This window comes from Thalassophryne amazonica, chromosome 14 (assembly GCF_902500255.1).
Source record: "Thalassophryne amazonica chromosome 14, fThaAma1.1, whole genome shotgun sequence".
Classification (NCBI taxonomy): domain Eukaryota; kingdom Metazoa; phylum Chordata; class Actinopteri; order Batrachoidiformes; family Batrachoididae; genus Thalassophryne; species Thalassophryne amazonica.
In genome coordinates, this window is record NC_047116.1 from 96,898,363 (window position 1) to 96,922,011 (window position 23,649).

Below are 23,649 nucleotides of genomic sequence, written 5' to 3' on the forward strand. Positions count from 1 at the left end.
AATAAAAAATTCTAAAATTATCTTCCTCAAACTCAAACTGAAAGCAAATCTCTAAAACTTGATAAAACCTCTAAATAATAATCGGTTTTATTGCCAGTTTTCTTCAGACAAGTTAGGGGATGGAAACATGAACATTTCCAAGTCACTGAATATGTCTTGGACTTTATTTACATCAGTTATGAAGAAATACAAAAGTTTCTTTCACCAAAACATCATATCTAGTCTTTCATCTCAAATGGATTTTCTGTCAAATTGTAGCTGAACTTTGAGGTCTTCTTTTGAAGAAAATCCTCTACACCACTTCATCAGGAAGCTGGATTTTACATTTTTTAATTAATTTATATCAAGTTGTAGAGATTGGCTTTCAGTTTGAGTTTAAGGAAGATAACTTTATTTTATATTTATATGTGTGAAATGCCAGGTGTTCCAATACTTTTGAGTACAGTTGAGAAACACTCAGTAGCATGTGTATTTTTAAGTGAAATGCATCGTCCTGGTGTCACTCAGAGAGCAAAATTAAGAGGTTATTTAATCAACAGCTGCCTGCTCATTTAAAAATCACTGGAGACACACGTGTATATATAAGACAACCCAAATTAAAGGAGAAATGCTGCTTTTAACAACCTGGACTTCATTTCTGCACAGTGCCAGAGTATATTTAAGTCTGTTTGAACTGGGACCACATGTTATCTTAGCAAAGTAAATTTTACTCTGCAAAACTTACTCTGTACCCTGGATAGCCACCATGGTCCACTGAGGCTGGATTGTCAGTGTTGCATCACCACCTTATGTCTTACTGACAACCTGCTCGGCTCGTAGACTAACATGCATATTTTGTGTATTACATTTATGACCCCGCCTACTTGGAACTGAATAAAATTGTTGATGGTGAGGCTGTGTGTGACCAAGAATTCAGTTCAGCAAACAAGCTGTCTTCCTCTCTGAGACTTCCACATTTTCAGTTTTCCTTATAAACTTTGCTCCTTTGCTCAGAGACTGTAAAATCAAAGTGTCCATGAACCATTTAGAAGCTTTGACTTGTGGAGCTGATCCCAACCCCAACAAAGTCAATTTATTTTCTATAAGTCACACCTGCCAAAAAATGGCTCTGGAAGATGATAAAATGGAGTATAAAATACATTATTTTTCCTTTATTTTCAGCTCTATAATTTGGAGTTTTGGTGTATTGTTGTAGCGCCCTTTTTATTCTTGTATTGTTATTATTCTGCTTTGATTCCTGAGGAGGTCCATGTCAGAATAAAAATTCAATAAGAGTCAGAAATCACACGAGACAGAATGAGTAAGTCTAAAGATCTTTAGTGAAGATTTACAGAAAACGGGAACGACAGTCAACATGCAGTCAGAAGTTGTTCACGGAGCTCTGGACTCACACAGTCTGATACAAATGAGGTCACGTGGCATCAGACTGTCAGTCTGTTACACCGACACTGTGGGTCGTCTGGGTTCGTCATGAATGTGCAGCTTCCTCGCTTTCAGAAGATCAGCCCCTGGTCGGGTCCCAGTTTGCACAGACCGTATCCAGTAAGACAATCACCAGAACTTCTTACGAAGGCACATCGAGCAATTCAAGAGTTCTGCGCTCAAAAAACATTCTGTTGCAAAGATACTACCACAAGGTAACAGGAGTCTAGAAATTTTGCCCAAAGTCCGATAAAAATCATTATTATAATTCATATTATTAATAACGAACGTGTGATTTTTCAGTATATAAGTTGCCCCTGAGTATAAAACCTCCCAATCTAGGAAAAAAACACCACTTGTGTTCATGTCAGTGACAAAACCTTTAAAATGGGATAAATAACCAGGAAGTTTGTCTTGAAGAACAGCATGTCTGTGGATTATAAACTGGCAACACCTACGAGTCAGCGCCACCCGGTGGAGCGTGGGAAAGGTTCAGCTGAGGAGCCCGTGGGCCTGCTGCAAATCACCGTCACACTGGTTGAGGATGTCCTCCAGCACGTCTCTGCTGCAGTCTGGGAAAGAGTTCACCAGCTCCATCAATGCCACCTCACCGTCAGTCTGCGGGCCTGAAAAACACACGGGAAAAACCCAGACACGTGAGGCAGCCCAGAGCCCTGTGACATCATAAAGAGGTCATGCAAATTAAAGCCCGGTGTGGGTAAAGATCACTCACCCACCCTTCAGATATTAACATATATATGATCTAACTCAGGAGGTGAGCAGGTCTCGTAGTTTTGGGAAACCAGTGCTGAGCCGCGAGGTTTTATTCAGGTTTTAGAATCATTCTCAGCTCACCAGCTTCTTTTGACCTGCTGGAACCACACTGTTCTGGATCTGGTACCAGGTGGAGGTGGGGTTGTTGCCCTTTGGTCTTGAAGAGCTGGTTCTGTACCAAACAGGGACGCTGTGTCTCCCCGCCTCCTTCACTCATTGTCTCCTTCTTATTCACTTTCCCTGGAGCCTGTAGTTTGTCCAGAAAGGCTGAGTTGACTCTGTCCAAACATAAAGAACGAGAAAAACGGTTCACACACAATCATTTCATGCGTTGTCATCCTCATAACAGTTGTGAGTTGTATTGTATTTAAATACATTTATAAATTAGTGTGTGTTGTTAGTGTGTACTCCAGCATTTGAATAATTTAGGCCTCACTCACAACCTGCTGTACGTGCTGCTACGGGCAGTCTACCGGGAAAAAAAGACAAAAGAGAAGGTGCAGTGGCTAGAAGGTTGCAGAGCGCCGTGGAGAGTTTTGGTCCTGCATATGCAAATTCTACAGGTCCAGTGAAAAGTCTAGAATGTGTACAGCACATACAGGGATGTACTCCCGTCATACGCCTGAACCAAGTCAGGAGCACAGCTAGTGGGTGCTTTGTGATGACAGTAACATGCACAGTCATTGCACCAGTGACGTGCGTCAGACGTATTACACAAGTACTTCACACTTGCTATTGTGCAGCCCACAAGACAAAAGTACATCTCACTCTCCACCCCTATGTGTGATGTGCATGCAGCACACGTCACCCACATGCCACTCGAGTGGAAAGACTGGGTATATATATTGGGGAGGTCGTATAGCATGTAACACTGTAGAAGAGATTATATTCTGTAGTACTCACCCCCCCCAACCCAACCCACGCAGACGGCAGGGCACATGGTACATCTTGGTGCTACAGGTTGACATATGTGCCACTTAACAACAAGTAAAATGTGTTGCAGCAATTTCAAATTGCAAAACATACAAAAAATTACTTTGGGTCTCGAGAAAAGGCAATCAATTACAGAAAGCACAGGCAATAAACAAGCACCTGCAACGGAAACAAAATTCATCTGATGAATCAATCACTATTGCAAAAGATAAACAGTGGACAAACTATTGACGCATGGAATTTTTCTTTTCTTTTTTTCATTAAAGAGAGGAGTTGTGATGAGACAGGAGTGACCTCCGTGGTGATGAGTGCCACAGCGGAGTGCTATAATGCAGCACAAACCCACAGCAGGCGTTTTCACTCTTCTCTTTCAGAACCTTGGACAGCAGCGCAGCCCGAGGCTCGTGTTAAAATGACGGTCACAACTCTGCATCTCAAAAACTTGCCGACTATGCTCGTTTACAGTGACAGTGTAAACGAGCATACTGTAGTCATCAGTTACTGTCAGCAGAGTCCAACAAATCAGACAGTTAAGTACAAAGAAATACCAGCATGACAAAGTTGGGCAAAGAGGAGTGGGTGTGTTTTGCTGTGTGTGCTCTCCATGTCTGTCCACTACAACGACAACTGATTAGTCAAGTCTTGTGCTTCCTAGCTCTTGATTGGATGTGCACACCTGACCAGGTTAATTTTTAGTGATGGGCTGGAAAATAGTCAGGGAAGGTGATGCCCAGTAGCAGCGGTGCTAACCCCTGTTTAGCAAGCAAATATTTAGGGTGTAAGCATCATGCACCCCTTGGAACCAAATCAAAGAGCAACACAAGCCCACAACATGCAGTCTTGTAGATTTTGTTAAATATACTGGTCTACATTTCCAGCTTGTCCCAGCATCTTACATGGACACTCCTGAGACTGGTGTATGTTCATGTTACCTTATTTTGGAGATTATTACAGTTGTAAGTCATCTTTTTTCCCCTAAATTACTGTCATATTAAAGCATAAACTATTTGAAATTATGGAAAAATAAACTTTTCAATGAGTTGCAGGAAAACTGGACACATAACACAGGACGTTATTTCAGCTTCTCCCTTTTTGCTTGTGGTTGTCACAGCAGACCCGATATGGATCTGCATGTTGATTGGACACAAATTTTATTATAGATGATCATACTGACACAATTCCAGGAATTCTTGAACCAGGAACCTTCTGTTTTGGTGCAATGACCAGCTGGTAAGGATAAGGAAGGTACACACCACCTTTACTTCCACTCTCCTTAGACTGTACTGGAAGAAGGTTCAGTGTAGTCCCCCCGCAGACATTCTCTCTGGACTTCTAGATCTAGGACTAGGGTACACCAGAGAAAGAGTTCTTGACAGATGTAGAAGTTGCCCGGCAGCAGTCGCTAGCTGACCAGGTGGTCCTCGTTCAGTGTACGTTCTATTGTGGCTCTGCTTCATAGAGGAACAACCATTTCCATCACTAATCATTGTCCTGAATGTTCTCATTTGGGTGTTACTGAATGGATTAATAACTCTGATACAAACACGATTATCCCTGGTAGCCAGTTTGATTTATGTACTAGACGCAGAACACTAGACAGGATTTTCTCTGCCTGTCAAGTGCAGAAAAATGATGTGAGCAGAATCATGACCTTTGCCTAACCCTTCAGTGATTTCACCTAATGTAGACCTGTGGAAGATCTTGGCCAGATCAAGCTGTTTTCACGTCTGGGTCACAGTCATACCATACTATCTCTGCAAGCAAATATGACAGTCCATGAGAACGGGGAAGGTGCAGAGACCAGCCAGTTTTTGATTATTCTCATGGTTTTATCTTTTGCTTTGGATTTGTCTGCATCAACTATCTGCCTGTTTTTCCCCATTCTGGAAACACCAGACTGGATACTGGAGCAGAGACAATAACAAGGCCGCACAAGCCATAAGTCACGCGAGGTGACAGCACTGGACAAGGGCACCACAGCCTCACCAGCTCTGGAAACAATGGAGGCTGACAGCCATAAACACATCAGGAGCTGAAGTGGTTTGTCATCAAACTGTATCCACCCACAACAGCTGCTCCGCCCACTGGGACCAGCAGTGGGAACCCAGAGAACCATCGCCAAGTCCCTGCTGTACTGCTCTGTTTGGCCATTGGACTGGGGGGTGGTACCCTGAGGGACACGCAGACGGTGGCACCCAATCAGCCGACACACACACACACACACACACACACACACACACACACACACACACACACACACACACACACACACACACACACACACACACACACACACACACACACACACACACACACACACACACACACATTAATTAAAGCTGGTGGTCAGAACCTTCCTGGAAGGCAGCAGATACCACAAACACACATCTGTTGAACAGATTTCGACTCCTGTGGACATACGATGACCCTCCATCTCCTCACTCCTTCAGCATGTTTTTGCGCTGCAGATGATTTTTGTTTTTTCATGAAATGTCCTCTCACTGTTTATGTGATCCTGTCTTTGGGTATTTGGGCACCGTCACAGTTCTAGTTGTCTGTTTGTTCTCCTCTTTGTGGTTTTTCCCTGCCCTGCTCTCTATACCTCCTTCCTCATTCTGTGCGCCTGTGTTTCTTCCCACCTGTTCTCTGCCAGAACATCTCGTATGGTCTTTTCTCCTGGTTTTGGTCTGTGCTTGTTTGTGGATAACTCTCGTCTTTCTTCCCTTGTCTTTTGTTGTTGTTTGGTCTGACTGGTTCATTCTGCACCAAACTATCTGCCTGTTTCTCCCTCTTACATGCTGTGTTCTGCCCCTCAAGGATTCTGTTCCTCTCTGATGTGCTGAGCTTGAACTTGGCCTTTACCTGGACTTTGAATAAAACCTGTGTTTAGTGACAAACTGTGTGTTCTCTGTTTTGGGGGCACCAGTTATGCTTGAATTGTTACAATGACATTGTCCTCCATATTTGCTGTCGTCAAGGTTCTTGTTCTTACTGGTGTACGGTGTTTGTCTGCTGTATGGCTGCTGTCATTGGCAAATCAAGATCCCTGACAGTTTCCACCTGCAAAGTCTAAGACAGCTTCCATGGTGGCCCTGCCAGCTCCAAGATTATTTTCTGCACCTACTCTAACACGGTTAAGAGCGGGTTCCAATATAAACATGTAAGATGTCAGTGAAGAGGCCTGACCTGATGTGGTCCTGCCTGAGCTGCTCCTTCCTTCTCTGCTCATCCCGTCGCCTTTTCTCCTCCAAGCACTCAGCCTGAGACACAACAGAAAACATAGCACAGCAAAAAACAGGGTATATGATATGAGCCACCATTCAAGTGTTGCTTTATTCCATCCATCCATATTAATCCTGTTGGGAATTACAGGAGGGCACCCCACACTCACAGGAGGGTACACTCACAGGAGGGCACCCCACACTCACAGGAGGGTACCCTCACACTCACAGGAGGGCACCCCACACACACAGGAGGGCACCCCACACTCACAGGAGGGTACCCTCACACTCACAGGAGGGAACCCCACACACACAGGAGGGCACCCCACACTTACAGGAGGGCACTCCACACTCACAGAAGGGTATCCTCACACTCACAGGAGGGCACCCCACACTCACAGGAGGGCACCCCACACACACAGGAGGGCACCCCACACACACAGGAGGGCACGCCACACACACAGGAGGGCACACCACACTCACAGAAGGGTATCCTCACACTCACAGGAGGGCACCCCACACTCACAGGAGGGCACCCCACACTCACAGGAGGGCACCCCACACACACAGGAGGGCACACCACACTCACAGGAGGGCACCCCACACACACAGGAGGGCACGCCACACACACAGGAGGGCACACCACACTCACAGAAGGGTATCCTCACACTCACAGGAGGGCACCCCACACTCACAGCAGGGCACCCCACACTCACAGGAGGGTACCCTCACACTCACAGGAGGGCACCCCACACACACAGGAGGGCACCCCACACTCACAGAAGGGTATCCTCACACTCACAGGAGGGCACCCCACACTCACAGGAGGGTACCCTCACACTCACAGGAGGGCACCCCACACACACAGGAGGGCACCCCACACTCACAGAAGGGTATCCTCACACTCACAGGAGGACACCCCACACTCACAGGAGGGTACCCTCACACTCACAGGAGGGCACCCCACACACACAGGAGGGCACCCCACACTCACAGAAGGGTATCCTCACACTCACAGGAGGGCACCCCACACTCACAGGAGGGTACCCTCACACTCACAGGAGGGCACCCCACACACACAGGAGGGCACCCCACACTCACAGAAGGGTATCCTCACACTCATAGGAGGGCACCCCACACTCACAGGAGGGTACACTCACAGGAGGGCACCCCACACTCACAGAAGGGTATCCTCACACTCACAGGAGGGCACCCCACCCTCACAGGAGGGCACGCCACACACACAGGAGGGCACCCCACACTCACAGAAGGGTATCCCCACACTCACAGGAGGGCACCCCACACTCACAGGAGGGCACCCCACACTCACAGGAGGGTACCCTCACACTCACAGGAGGGCACCCCACACACACAGGAGGGCACCCCACACTCACAGGAGAGCACCCCACACTCACAGGAGGGCACCCCACACTCACCGAAGGGTATCCTCACACTCACAGGAGGGCACCCCACACTCACAGGAGGGTACCCTCACACTCACAGGGGAGTACCCTCACACTCACAGGTGAGTACCCTCACACTCACAGGAGGGCAACCCACACTCACAGGAGGGTACCCCACACTCACAGGAGGGCACCCCAAACTCACAGGAGGGTACCCTCACACTCACAAGAAGGCACTCCACACTCACAGGAGGGTACCCCACACTCACAGGAGGGCACCCCAAACTCACAGGAGGGTACCCTCACACTCACAGGAGGGCACTCCACACACACAGGAGGGTACCCTCACACTCACAGGAGGGCACCCCACACTCACAGAAGGGTATACTCACACTCACAGGAGGATACCCTCACACTCACAGGGGAGCACCCTCACACTCACAGGTGAGTACCTCACACTCACAGGAGGGCAATCCACACTCACAGGAGGGTACCCTCACACTCACAGGAAGGCACTCCACACTCACAGGAGGGCACCCCAAACTCACAGGAGGGTACCCTCACACTCACAGGAGAGCACCCCACACTCACAGGAGGGCACCCCACACTCACAGAAGGGTATCCTCACACTCACAGGGGAGTACCCTCACACTCACAGGTGAGTACCTCACACTCACAGGAGGGCAACCCACACTCACAGGAGGGTACCCTCACACTCACAGGAAGGCACTCCACACTCACAGGAGGGTAACCCACACTCACAGGAGGGCACCCCAAACTCACAGGAGGGTACCCTCACACTCACAGGAGAGCACTCCACACACACAGGAGGGTACCCTCACACACAGGAGAGCACCCCACACTCACAGAAGGGTATCCTCACACTCACAGGATGGCACGCCACACACACAGGAGGGCACTCCACACTCACAGAAGGGTATTCTCACACTCACAGGAGGGCACCCCACACTCACAGGAGGGTACCCTCACACTCACAGGAGGGCACCCCACACACACAGGAGGGCACCCCACACTCACAGAAGGGTATCCTCACACTCACAGGAGGGCACCCCACACTCACAGGAGGGCACCCCACACACACAGGAGGGCACCCCACACTCACAGGAGGGTACCCTCACACTCACAGGAGGGCACCCCACACACACAGGAGGGCACCCCACACTCACAGAAGGGTATCCTCACAGGAGGGCACCCCACACTCACAGGAGGGCACCCCACACTCACAGGAGGGTACCCTCACACTCACAGGAGGGCACCCCACACACACAGGAGGGCACCCCACACTCACAGAAGGGTATCCTCACACTCACAGGGGAGTACCTTCACACTCACAGGTGAGTACCCTCACACTCACAGGTGAGTACCTCACACTCACAGGAGGGCAACCCACACTCACAGGAGGGCACCGTCACACTCACAGGAGGGCACTCCACACTCACAGGAGGGCACCCCACACTCACAGGAGGACACCCCCACACTCACAGGGGGGTACTGTCACACTCACAGGAAGGTACCCTCACACTCACAGGAAGGTACTTCCACACTGGGCAGCCACGTGTCATCAAACAGCATCATCGAAGATGAGATCCAAGACTGACTCAGGTGTGCAGGAACTTCATTCAGAAGGCTTCATACCCATGTTTTCAATAACAGAAACCTTCCACGAGAGGAAAATCCTCATCTACAAAGCCATCATCATGCCAACCTTATTGTATGAATCTGAGAAGGGGACCACTTATAGCTGCCACCTGAAAACCCTCAAATGACTCCACCAGCATTGCCTTAGGAGTGTCCTCCACATCCACTGGGACATCTACTGTACCAACATCAGTGAACCGGCTGAAGTCAAGCTCCAGAGCATAGAGTGTGTCATCGTGAAGAACCAGCTTTGGTGGGTGGGTCATGTTGTTAGGATAGATGACAACCTGAACAGCTGCTCCATCGACCGAAAGACCCAGATCAGAACAAGCGAGGGACTGAGCCAGCTGGCGAGTAATGATTCATGTGAGAGTATGTAGTTCCCGCAGCAACCACATACATCTGTCAGAAACAGGTCATGTCAAGACTGGGCCTGTTCAGTCATCACTGGGTCCACTGTCCTGTCTAGGAATCGCTCAAGTCAGTAAGGATTTATTTATGTAGCACTTATTGCAAATAAAATCACAAAGTGCTTCACAAAGAAGAGTCAACAAGAGGACATCTTCCTCACCATCGAGGAACTGCTACAGCGATTGTTCATTTGATACAGTTGTCTTCATGAACATGTAATTTGTGGTGTTTCTACCCAACTGCGCACAACAATTTTAGCGCATGCCATGTGATTTTTAAAGCCCAAAAGATATTTCAGGGGCTAATAATTGTGTCTGTAATTTGCACGGTTGAAAGCAGAGAGCTAACTGTGTTGTGGGATTGCAAACACACATAAATGGACTGTATTTATATTGTGCTTTTCCATTTGCATCAGACACTCAAAGTACTTTACACATCAATGCCTCACATTCACCCCGATGTGAGGCCGCTGCCATGCAAGCGCACACTACACACCGGGAGCAACTAGGGGATTAAGGACCATGCCCAAGGGCCCTTAGTGATTTTCAGTCAGGCTGGGATTTGAACCAAGGATCCTCTGGTCTCAAGCCCAACGCTTAACCCCTAGACGATCACCTCCCCAAAAAGACATGAATCTGAATCCGTCATTCAGCTGTTCGGGGTATGCATTTCTTTATTTTTATTCAGTCATCTTCTTTAACACAGAAAACCTTACAATTAAGCAACTTATAATGTCCGATTGTTAATGGAAGGAAACTAAACATGCAGCCTAAAGAAAAGGAAATGTGACAAAGACCCTCAAGAGGTGCATATGAGGTGCAAATCTGGTGTCCCGGCACTCAACGTATCAGACGTTAGGGCCAGTATGCTGTTGGCTCTTACGCATGAATGATCGTATGGACTGACGGACGGATGGACCAGCAGATGGACGGACAACCAGTATTTCTGCATCCCATGATGGGGGACAATTATGACAAATCCTGCTTTTATATTCACCTCCACTACACTCCAGCATGTGGCGCTGTTTGGCGCATTCCAGAATCCTGTCAATAAATAAAGAAATAAATAAAAGTAGGATATTATTGTTTTAATGCTTACCTTCTGCCTCTGCTCGTCTTTCTTTTTCTGATGCTCCTCCTCCTCCTCTTTTCGCCTCCTTTTGTCCAGTTCTTCTTTTTTCATCTGGAAACAACAACTTCAAATAAGAGTTTGTCCCCAAAATAGGTGGATGTGCCTGTTTATTTATTTGATGGCAGAAATAATGTGAAAATAACAGAAGGGGTGTTTTATAATCATCACAAATGTAAAAATTCATTTTTGGATGAGAAAGAATTCAGAGGCGACCTGCAGATAAACGCTTTAAATATCAGGACCATTAAAATAAGGATGTTTCAGAACATTCCTGAAAAAGTAAAGGACAAAAATGAACAAACTTATGATGCCTCACATCATGACCTCCATAAAACATGCACATGAAATGAGTGGATGAATACACCATTGCTGTGGTAAATGTGTGAATACCTTCTTCTGCAGCCTGGAGGGAGTTGAAGCTGCATGTTGTCCCGCCCTGACCTCAGCCTGTGACGCAGTTCCACCTACAAATACGAACACAACAGTGTTCAGAAAACAAAGTACCCAAGTGCACACAGGAAGTACCTGCAGACTACAGTGAAGATGTTACAGACACATGAACCCAACACCACAGACGCCAGGACCCTCTGGAGACCCTGCGGCCACAAACAGGAGCATGATTGTTCTCCAAAACCTAAATCCTGTTCAAACTCGAGCTTTAGAAGGTCAACATGACATGAAAACTGCTGACAACAGTCTGAATGGTCCTTTTACTCTTTTAGTGGAGCGGTTAAATCAAATCAAATCAATTTCTTCTAGACTGGACTACTGCAATGTTCTATTCTCTGGTTTACCGCAGTCCAGCATTAGGGCTCTCCAACTGGTTCAAAATATTGCAGCCAGACTTTTGACATGAAGTTCAAAAATCAAATCAAATCAGTTTTATTTATATAGCGCCAAATCACAACAAACAGTTGTCCCAAGGCGCTTTATATTGTAAGGCAAAAGCCATACAATAATTACAGAAAAACCCCAACGGTCAAAACGACCCCATGTGAGCAAGCACTTGGCGACAGTGGGAAGGAAAAACTCCCTTTTAACAGGAAGAAACCTCCAGCAGAACCAGGCTCAGGGAGGGGCAGTCTTCTGCTGGGACTGGTTGGGGCTGAGGGAGAGAACCAGGAAAAAGACATGCTGTGGAGGGGAGCAGAGATCAATCACTAATGATTAAATGCAGAGTGGTGCATACAGAGCAAAAAGAGAAAGAAACACTCAGTGCATCATGGGAACCCCCCAGCAGTCTAAGTCTATAGCAGCATAACTAAGGGATGGTTCAGGGTCACCTGATCCAGCCCTAACTATAAGCTTTAGCAAAAAGGAAAGTTTTAAGCCTAATCTTAAAAGTAGAGAGGGTGTCTGTCTACCTGATCTGAATTGGGAGCTGGTTCCACAGGAGAGGAGCCTGAAAGCTGAAGGCTCTGCCTCCCATTCTACTCTTACAAACCCTAGGAACTACAAGTAAGCCTGCAGTCTGAGAGCGAAGCGCTCTATTGGGGTGATACGGTACTATGAGGTCCCTAAGATAAGATGGGACCTGATTATTCAAAACCTTATAAGTAAGAAGAAGAATTTTAAATTCTATTCTAGAATTAACAGGAAGCCAATGAAGAGAGGCCAATATGGGTGAGATATGCTCTCTCCTTCTAGTCCCCGTCAGTACTCTAGCTGCAGCATTTTGAATTAACTAAAGGCTTTTCAGGGAACCTTTAGGACAACCTGATAATAATGAATTACAATAGTCCAGCCTAGAGGAAATAAATGCATGAATTAGTTTTTCAGCATCACTCTGAGACAAGACCTTTCTAATTTTAGAGATATTGCGTAAATGCAAAAAAGCAGTCCTACATATTTGTTTAATATGCGCATTGAATGACATATCCTGATCAAAAATGACTCCAAGATTTCTCACAGTATTACTAGAGGTCAGGGTAATGCCATCCAGAGTAAGGATCTGGTTAGACACCATGTTTCTAAGATTTGTGGGGCCAAGTACAATAACTTCAGTTTTATCTGAGTTTAAAAGCAGGAAATTAGAGGTCATCCATGTCTTTATGTCTGTAAGACAATCCTGCAGTTTAGCTAATTGGTGTGTGTCCTCTGGCTTCATGGATAGATAAAACTGGGTATCATCTGCGTAACAATGAAAATGTAAGCAATACCGTCTAATAATACTGCCTAAGGGAAGCATGTATAAAGTGAATAAAATTGGTCCTAGCACAGAACCTTGTGGAACTCCATAATTAACCTTAGTCTGTGAAGAAGATTCCCCATTTACATGAACAAATTGTAATCTATTAGATAAATATGATTCAAACCACTGCAGCACAGTGCCTTTAATACCTATGGCATGCTCTAATCTCTGTAATAAACTTTTATGGTCAACAGTATCAAAAGCAGCACTGAGGTCTAACAGAACAAGCACAGAGATGAGTCCACTGTCTGAGGCCATAAGAAGATCATTTGTAACCTTCACTAATGCTGTTTCTGTACTATGATGAATTCTAAAACCTGACTGAAACTCTCCAAATAGACCATTCCTCTGCAGATGATCAGTTAGCTGTTTTACAACTACCCTTTCAAGAATTTTTGAGAGAAAAGGAAGGTTGGAGATTGGCCTATAATTAGCTAAGATAGCTGGGTCAAGTGATGGCTTTTTAGTAATGGTTTAATTACTGCCACCTTAAAAGCATGTGGTACATAGCCAACTAATAAAGATAGATTGATCATATTTAAGATCGAAGCATTAAATAATGGTAGGGCTTCCTTGAGCAGCCTGGTAGGAATGGGGTCTAATAGACATGTTGATGGTTTGGAGGAAGTAACTAATGAAAATAACTCAGACAGAACAATCGGAGAGAAAGAGTCTAACCAAATACCGGCATCACTGAAAGCAGTCAAAGAGAACGATATGTCTTTGGGATGGTTATGAGTAATTTTTTCTCTAATAGTTAAAATTTTATTAGCAAAGAAAGTCATGAAGTCATTACTAGTTAAAGTTAAAGGAATACTCGGCTCAATAGAGCTCTGACTCTTTGTCAGCCTGGCTACAGTGCTGAAAAGAAACCTGGGGTGTTCTATTTTCTTCAATTAGTGATGAGTAGTAAGATGTCCTAGCTTTACGGAGGGCTTTTTTATAGAGCAACAGACTCTTTTTCCAGGCTAAGTGAAGATCTTCTAAATTAGTGAGACGCCATTTCCTCTCCAATTTATGGGTTATCTGCTTTAAGCTGCGAGTTTGTGAGTTATACCATGGAGTCAGGCACTTCTGATTTAAGGCTCTCTTTTTCAGAGGAGCTACAGCATCCAAAGTTGTCCTCAATGAGGATATAAGACTACTGACGAGATAATCTATCTCACTCACAGAGTTTAGGTAGCTACTCTGCTCTGTGTTGGTATATGGCATTGGAGAACATAAAGAAGGAATCATATCCTTAAACCTAGTTACAGCGCTTTCTGAAAGACTTCTAGTGTAATGAAACTTATTCCCCACTGCTGGGTAGTCCATCAGAGTAAATGTAAATGTTATTAAGAAATGATCAGACAGAAGGGGGTTTTCAGGGAATACTGTTAAGTCTTCAATTTCCATACCATAAGTCAGAACAAGATCTAAGATATGATTAAAGTGGTGGGTGGACTCATTACATTTTGAGCAAAGCCAATCGAGTCTAACAATAGATTACATGCAGTGTTGAGGCTGTTATTCTCAGCATCTGAGTGGATGTTAAAATTGCCCACTATAATTATCTTATCTGAGCTAAGCACTAAGTCAGACAAAAGGTCTGAAAATTCACAGAGAAACTCACAGTAACGACCAGGTGGACGATAGATAATAACAAATAAAAACTGTTTTTTGGGACTTCCAATTTGGATGGACAAGACTAAGAGTCAAGCTTTCAATGAATTAAAACTCTGTCTGGGTTTTTGATTAATTAATAAGCTGGAGTGGAAGATTGCTGCTAATCCTCCGCCTCGGCCCGTGCTATTAGCAGTTAGTGTGACTCGGGGGTGTTGACTCATTTAAACTAACATATTCATCCTGCTGTAACCAGGTTTCTGTAAGGCAGAATAAATCAATATGTTGATCAATTATTATATCATTTACTAACAGGGACTTAGAAGAGAGAGACCTAATGTTTAATAGACCACATTTAACTGTTTTAGTCTGTGGTGCAGTTGAAGGTGCTATATTATTTTTTTCTTTTTGAATTTTATGCTTAAATATGCTCTGGCCCCCGGAAGACAATTGACTATGGTTGCTGGTGTCGCTAACTTCACATTTCTCAAAACAGAGTCGCCAATAACCAGAGTTTGTTCCTCGACGGGTGTGTCGCTGAGTGGGAAAAAGCGGTTAGAGATGTGAACGGGTTGGCGGTGTACATGGGGCTTCTGTTTAGAACTACGCTTCCTCCTCACAGTCACCCAGTCGGCCTGCTTTCCCGGCTGCTCGGGATCTGCTGGAGGGGAACTAACGGCGGCTAAGCTACCTTGGTCCGCACCAACTACAGGGGCCTGGCTAGCTGTAGGATTTTCCAAGGTGCGGCTCCGAGTCTCCAATTCGCCCAGCCTGGCCTCCAAAGCTACGAATAAGATACACTTATTACAAGTACCGTTACTGCTAAAGGAGGCCGAGGAATAACTAAACATTTCACACCCAGAGCAGAAAAGTGCGGGAGAGACAGGAGAAGCCGCCATGTTAAACCGGCTAAGAGCTAGTAGCTGCGCTAAGCTAGTGGATTCCTAAAAACACACAAAGTGAATAATGAGTAAATAATTTAGAGGTGATTCAGCAGAAGGAGTGCTTTAGTTAAGGCACGTAAAGATTACACTGTGAAACAAATTGTTATCTAGTTAACTAGATCAATCTAACTGCGCAGATTAAACAGCTAACAGATACAGAAAAACACCGCTGTGCTCCGGAACAGGAAGTGATACAATACCGCAGTGAGAGCCAACCACCAGTAGAGGCACCACCATGCTTCCAAGTTAAGGCAGAAATTGTTCAGTTTAGAAGAAAGCATGAATTTGTCACAGTGATACTATAGGACCTAGGAATCATGAAAAAAAAGACCCCCAAAAATAACGCCCCCTGGTGGCTGCGATATTGAATTAAAAAATGGCCATTATTTTCAACATATTTTTGCCATCTACTTTCAAATTAAGGCAGATAAAAGCACAATTCCAAAATATTTACCCATGGTTTTGGGGTCAGGGAATCCAATGGACTCATTTCCAACTTTGTGAGATGGAGGCCATATTGGATTCCATGATGGCCACCATTAAAATGAAGATTATGAAAAATATCAGTCCTCTGTAAAGATGGAAGTGTAACTGTAAAAGTTACCCATAAGTAATGAGGAGTCCAATTAACCTATTACATTAATTGCCTGATGCCGGCCATATTGGATTCCAAAATGGCTGCAATTAACATTAAGTATTGATTATCTCTGCTATTTTAGTGACAAATTCAAAATTCAAGCCTCAGGCCTTTGTATCTTTGAAGTAGTGATTGCAATAGTTTCATTCACAATTCATCTACTAGATGTTTGTCATACTGGATTTCAAGATGGCTGCCATATTTCACCCCTTACCAAAAAGTAGTACATACAAGTATGTTTCAAGTATACTTCCAGTTTACTTTTTATATACTTATCAGTACTATTTTTTGGTAAGGGACTCTATTGTCAAAATATTTTTCTTCTATTTTTCCATGCATCCTACTTAGCATACAGTGCCATATATGTTGAGTATACGTCAGAGAATTACCTTTCAAATTAAGTAACTGGTAATAAAGATCTATGTTTAAATCCTGGAGGCAGAAATCTAGTTCAAACATGTCCATGCACCAAGGCAACTTTAAAGGTAAAATATATGGGTGGGCTGCCAAATGAATATAAACAAGGCCAAAAGATATGGTTCGTATTAGCCATATCCAGCTAATGCCAGTTCCACATTTCAGCTGAATTATTTTAGCCATAGTGGAATAATCTGTATCACTCCTGGGATACTTCACTATAAAGTGTGTTATTTACAAGGAATTACCTGCGCAAACTATTATTGACCCAAATTTATATATATAAAAAAATTAAGATTATGACAAACAGCTGATTTATTATAATTAAACATGTGTAGATCTGTAACAGAACAAAACAGATTATTTAAAAAGCACAATGCAAAAACTGGAGATTTTTATGCTATCTTTGTTACAGCAAACTTGAATATTCATTTTTTTTTTTTTTCAAACAGAATGATTTAAAGTTGCATCAGTAAATGTTTAGTGCTTTAAAATCATATATGAACGTTTTCGTCCATTTCAAATAGCCCAAGTGGGGAAATCTTACCCAGCTGGCCAAATGTCCAGCAAGTTTCTAATTAAAAGTTGCCCTGCTGGCATGTGTCTGATCAATGTCAGAAGCTTATCCATCGTAGCACTCCTCATTGTATTTGCACAGCTGGGTGCAAGTATTTTTAGATAGATATTTAAGATAAGCATTATTAAGCAAACAAGAGATAAAGAATTTCAATAGGATTTTAAGTTGCACTTTTGCTTTGGAAATTTAGCACTGTCTTAACTGTAATCTCTGATGTATTGGCATCTTGGCAGCATAAAATAGTGCCATAGCATCCATATAGGTGTTTTTATTATTACATAACACTGGTATAAGAATCTCAAGACCCTTTGAGGTTGACTTTCATTGATATTTACTGATTTTAGAACCAAAAATACTATACTTTAATCAACTTCTTTCCCTGCATTACTGTCATTTTTAAGAAAAGCAAAGAAAAGTAAAAAACAAGGCAGCCATCTTGAAATCCAATATGGCTTCCATATGACTAGATTCAGAACTTCATTGAAATATACCCTGATATTGAAAACAGTGATAGATGCTGTAATTACTGTCCTTTGCATATCATAAATTGAAATAATGTTAAAAAATTGGTCAATTTCAGTGGCCATTTTAAAATTCAATATGGCAGCCACCAGGGGGCGCAGTTTTTGGGGGTCTATTTTTTTTCATGGTCCTTAGGTCCCATAGTATCCCTGCACAAAGTTTCCTGCTTTCTTCAAAAACTGAACGATTCTTGTGAAAAGTTGGCCTTAACCGCTCTACTATTTGGTCCAGACCACAGTGTGCATTTCTTCCAAAACAAGATCCAGAGAATACTGCTTCTCAACAAAGTTAACATGAGACTTCTTTTTTATGCAGTAAAGCTTGTGAATGTAACTCTGTGTTGTGGTGCTTCACAAAGGTTTCCCAAAGTAATGTCCATGTAAATGTCCATAAAACCTTGTCCATGTAGTTATATCAGCTATTGATGGATGATCACTCTTGATACAGTGCTTGTGCCATTGCTGTTTATGCACTGAAATCTCAGGTTCTCATGGATACTGATTTTGTTCCAAATCATGATCACAATCACCTGTTCAAAATAATAGAATTTCATTTTTTCCCCTTATTATAAAGCCCTACGTTGCCCTGTCCCAATTTTTTTGGAATGTGTTTAAGTTCTGAAATAGATGTATAGGAACAAATGACATGAACATGACCAGACAAAACAGGAAACCTCTCAGGTTCATACAGTCTGCAGTAAAACAGAAGTTAAAGTAAATGTGAGAACTGCTGTAGGATTTTTATTTTTTCCATTTTTCTATAACTTTTTCTAATTGTCTGGCTTTATAGAACTCTCTCTTCTAGCATTTGTGGTGTCAACATTTTTTCCAGTTTTACCATCTGCATACAGACAGGTATGCTCACATAACTACCACCCTACTGGTTAGTGGTGGTAGTTAGTACCTGCTTGGGCTCTGGTGGGGGCTGATTTAGTTAAATGAAGACAGCGTGTACATTTCTGTTTGTTTTTTTCTAAAGCTTCAGTGCACAAACAGGTTTTTGACACTTTGGGTTACGTTGCGTCGGAGAGCCGCGGTAGCAGCCGGGTGGCCGTGCTCTCCGCGAGCCGCTCCTTCAGAGCTGACTGTGCTGGAGGGTGTTGGCTTTACCGAGTCTCTCTGGGGTCAGGTCCACTGAGGTCATTCTGTGATCCTCCCTCCATCTCTGAGCAGCCTCTTCCTCTCGCTGAGCCGCTGCAGCAACACAAACCTCTGTTACCGACTGAAGACACAGGAGATGTGAAATGTGTTTACCGACACTCAAAATGAGGACGTACTGCTTTGGATCGCCCTCCGCTGAGACTCATTTGGGGGGATCACAGTGAATCCATTTGAGCTGAAAGGAGAGCAGACACACCAACAGGTGAACTGTCAGGACATCGAGTCGGTATCGAACCGCAGTCGGACTGAGGTAACGATCAAATGTCACAACATGAACCCGATCCAGACTCTCTAGTCTGTCCAACATTTACTCTGGAGCCTGATGCAAGTTATCAGTTTTAATACACTTAATAAGGAGGATATTATATCATCTGAGGTTTGTGTGTGTGTGTGTGTGTGTGTGTGATTCCTTGTAGGAGATTTAAGCTAAAAGACGTTGGCGACTGTCAGGTGCTGTCAGGAGAGAGCACAGGGTGGTGGTTTGTAGGATGACTTTAGAGGTGAAGAAGAAGAAGAAGAGGAGAGTCAGAGCTCAACAAAGGATCAGATGGTGGAAGCTGAAGGAGGAAGACGTGTGAAATTCAGGGAGGAGTCTAATGGTGGGGACCACCGCCCCAGTTTGCCGGTCCAGAGGTACTGTCCCTGACCTCCATGAACATGTAAACCACGACAGCCCAACATGGAGGCACTTCAGCATCACAGGGTGACTCTTGTGCGGCCCAGGTGACTTACCACTGAGGAACATTTTGATGACCTCAATGGAGGTCATGTCAGTAAGGTTGAGGAGATCCTCAATCCTCTCCTTTCCTCTGCCTGAAGATATCCTCAGTCCAGGTTAGCAGCCCTCCCCTGCTGAACACAGCCTGGGCTAAGAACCGCCTCCCTTTCCTGAGTCACCTGACATTTTGACAGAAGCGCTTCAGGCAAATACATACCTGAAATCCAACCTCGAGTGCTCCAGAAAACAAGAAAAGCAAACAGAAAATTCTGCAATGGGTGGAAAAAAAAAAACTTCTAGGAGCTCTATAAACACAGCTTCTAATTATTTATACCACGGTCAGTGAGAATTCCATGTCTAACTGGAGTGCATTATTTTCGTCTATATGCACACGTAGTTCGGCGAGTTAAGTCACTGTTATAATCACTCTTCTCTGGTCGTTTTGACAGGTGAATGACAGAAACGCAATAAAACATGGATTTCCAAGTGAATTTTAATATTTTTGGCCAAAATAAAACATTTGAGGAATGGACAGAGGAGGAGAGCAAACGAGAAGAACAGCAAAAGCAACGGCGTAAAGATTTAACATCGGACCAACTGGACAAGACTGAAGACGGGAAAGAAGAAGAGAACGGTTCTGTCCTTGCAGGCGGCTGAGCGCTCCGCATCAAAACAGCGAGCGTAGTTTCTGGACCTGTTGCCAGAGTTGGCCGTAGCTCCACACAGCAGAGGGGGGGCGGGGCAGACTTGGTAAGCGCATCGGAAACAAAACATAAAATAGTCCCAAATACTCACACATTTTAATCAAGTTCTGTTAACTTAAATAAATCTTTGTGTGTTAGCTCACTGTGTGGGACCGTGGTATAAGCGGATTAAACAACGAGAAGCCGTGCATTATACGGTTTGAATGTGTTTCAGACTCCGCGTCGTGCATTCAAACCATATAAAAAGAAAATTCTGTATTTTTAATAATTTCACACCAATGAATTGATCTAACATAAAGTGCAATGCCCCGCCCCATTTATTCATCCTGTTAATGGCAAAAAATCATATCCCTCAAGCTGGACGCCATCCTCTTGGTCATCTTTTAACCAGGTCTCTGTAACTGCAATAACAGTCCTGTTATTTATTATAACAAACAGTCCTGAATTTTTGGAATGTTCATAGAGAGACTCCTACTATTAAAGTGTATAATTGAAAATAATCCTTAAATTACTCCTCAGTAAAATACTTACAATGATGAATAATGTTATTTTGTCCATTAGTGTCAAACTCCTCCAAACAGCAGCTTGTTGTGGCAAGAAAGATGGAAAATGTGTCAGATAAGAGTTTCAAGTCTGACCTCAGTGAAAACGTCAATTATTAGACATTTTTGCAAAAACTACAAGACTGAAAACTTCACTAATGACAAAAGTGAATAATTTGGTAAAAGTCATGAAACATTTGTAATATATCTCAACATCCAATTGGATAAATCGGAGCAGTGAATTTCTGCCCAGGTGTTCAAGCAAAAAAACAAACAAACAAACAAACAAACAAACAAACAAACAAAAAACATGACAATAAAATATAAATAAACAGACAGAAAAAGAAAACAAAAATCAAACACACTCAACCCCCCAATTACGCCACATCCTGAATGCGGCAAATTTAAAATTCTAATTTAAATTCAAAATTTAAATTTCTTAGAGAATCACAACAGAAAATAAGTTACATTATGGGTTAACTTAGGAATTAGAAATACAGCTGTCCTTCAAAAACTTAGAAACAGATTACACTGTGACATCATTTTTGTGGATGAGGAGCCCCAACATGGCGTGACGTCAGCTGTGGTTTTGCCTCAATCAGTATTATTCTGTAAGAGTTTAGATTTATCAGCTGTATTTTGTCACCTTTACTTTTTGTGTGTTTAAGGATTGGAACGCATTGCAAATCACTCACATTTACGAGGCACCTCGAAGGCAGCACAGGTCTCCCTTCACAGTAAATGAAACAGAAACTTCACGGTGTTATTTGACTGCCATAAATTTATGATAAATAAGACATATATAACTCTAACCACGGCGGATTAGTGGTTAACACTGTTGTCTCCCAGCGACAAGGTCACAGGTTCGATTCCCACCAAGTCATTTATTCTGTGTGGACTTCGTTCCCTCCGGGGGCGCAGGGGGACTGCAGTTTTTTTTTTTTTTTTTTTTTTCCTCTGTGTGTGTGTGTGTGCGTGTGTGTGTGTGTGTGTGTGTGTGTGTGTGTGTGTGTGTGTGTGTGTGTGTGTGTGTGTGTGTGTGTGTGTGTGACAGACTGGCGTCCCGTTCTGTCCAGGGTTCGAGCCCCCCGTCACCTGAAGTCATCGGTTGAAGATGATCTCTAACTGTGTTATTATGATGATGACAAATAAAGTATTGACTGATTGATAGATAATAAAAATCAAGATGCGACTTACTATCGCGGCTGCCTCGCGGTGGATTGCGGGTTATTTTCTGTCATTTTAAACGCCCTGCTCGTCGTTGTCCAGATGTTTAAAGACGTTTTCGGCTCTCTGTGGACTTTTGTCCGCGTCTGTCACCGGGACCAAACGAAACAGCGCAGCACCGCCCCCTGCTGGAGCCGCGTCAAAGCGCTCATTGTTTCCAGCGGCAACAGGGCCGCATCGAGCCGAACCGACCGGGGGGGGGGGGGGGGGGGGCTGGATGTCCGTACTGGACCGTGATGACCTCACGTAAGGTCAGTCTGTCCTGAGTGCCGTCATCTTTGCACCTTGAGATCAAAGATCAGTCACAGGATTTCACATAGAGCAGATTTCATCTGACCAGAGTCATGACAATGAAGGACCATAATGGCGTTGCTACTTTGAGCTTTCACATCTTTGCCAACTCTTGTCCTCCAGAAATAAAATACTATTAGCGATCATAATAAATCTGAATAAATGTCGTGACTGAACAGTAAAATGTGCCATTGGTGGGGAGGTGATGGTCTAGTGGTTAAGGTGTTGGGCTTGAGTCCAGAAGATCATGGATTCAAATCCCCGCCTGACTGAAAAATCATTCAGGTCTCTTGGGCAAGGCCTTTAATCCCGTAGTTGCTCCCGGTGTGTAGTGAGCGCCTTGTATGGTAGCACCCTGACATTGGGGTGAATGTGAGGCATAATTGTAAAGCGCTTTGAGCATCTGATGCAGATGGAAAAGCGCTATATAAATGCTGTCCATTTACCATTTACCGTCGACTGACACAAACGACTGACAAAAGAAGCTGACAGGATGTTTGGCGGTCAGGCGGTGCACAGCAGAAACACTGAACACAAACAATAACAGAGAACCACAAATATTAAGAAAACCTACATGAACCTCTGATCAGTTTAAATAAACCCATGTCTTCATCATTATTTTGAGTAAAACATTATAAATTTGGACACTGTGAGCCTGGTCCTCAGGGACATCCTGACCGACACATGAAACTTGAGTTTGAAAGTTCTTAGTCAAAGTGTAAGGAAACGTATTTCCTCTGCTGTGTTTGGAGCAGTTCGTCAACGCATCAACACTTCAGTCTGCATCCTTCAAAGGCTGTAATTGTGGGCCACGTACACCACGAGCGGAGCCTCGAGGCCGTCCCATTTCAATGTGGTTGACATGTACAGCCTTCGCTTCCCCAAAAATGATGGATACAACAGGTTGGGTCCTTTACAACCCAAACAGTCTCATGAGTCATTGTGAGTGTCCCAGTCTCCGCTGTCTGTGAAGGCCAGATCTTCATGGGACACAGCCTTCAAAGGGTGTAGCCCCTGAACTGAGACACAGGCATTGGTTCTTAATGGTGCTGCTGCCCCCTGCAGGTGTGGAGTGGTCTTTGACTCCAGCCTGAGGTTTGGTGAGTTGACAGTTGTGCTCTCTGAAGGACCTGATCCAGGAAAATCTGGTTTGATCATGTCAC

At 44.2% G+C, this 23,649-nt stretch overlaps 1 protein-coding gene across 1 annotated transcript; it reads right to left on the minus strand.

Moving 5' to 3' along the window:
* Positions 1-1,839: 1,839 nt before the first annotated feature.
* Positions 1,840-22,300, minus strand: epsti1 (epithelial stromal interaction 1). Its single transcript, XM_034187054.1, has 8 exons — positions 22,166-22,300; positions 19,121-19,179; positions 18,954-19,037; positions 11,345-11,418; positions 10,922-11,005; positions 6,316-6,389; positions 2,278-2,474; positions 1,840-2,048 (listed from the first exon to the last, which is right to left on the minus strand). The coding sequence occupies exons 1-8, from the start codon at positions 22,207-22,209 to the stop codon at positions 1,915-1,917; spliced, it is 750 nt and encodes a 249-aa protein (XP_034042945.1). The 5' UTR covers positions 22,210-22,300; the 3' UTR covers positions 1,840-1,914.
* Between the last annotated feature and the right edge of the window lie 1,349 nt (positions 22,301-23,649).

Excerpts from the sequence above, each read along its gene's own strand:
- epsti1 (XM_034187054.1), bottom strand. The coding sequence starts at position 22,209 with ATGACAGAAAATAACCCGCAATCCACCGCGAGGCAGCCGCGATA. Across the intron at positions 11,419-18,953 it reads CCTGACCCCAGAGAGACTCG|GTGGAACTGCGTCACAGGCT; the intron begins GTAAAGCCAACA and ends TCGTATTTGTAG. Across the intron at positions 2,049-2,277 it reads CAGCAGGTCAAAAGAAGCTG|GCCCGCAGACTGACGGTGAG; the intron begins GTGAGCTGAGAA and ends TGTGTTTTTCAG.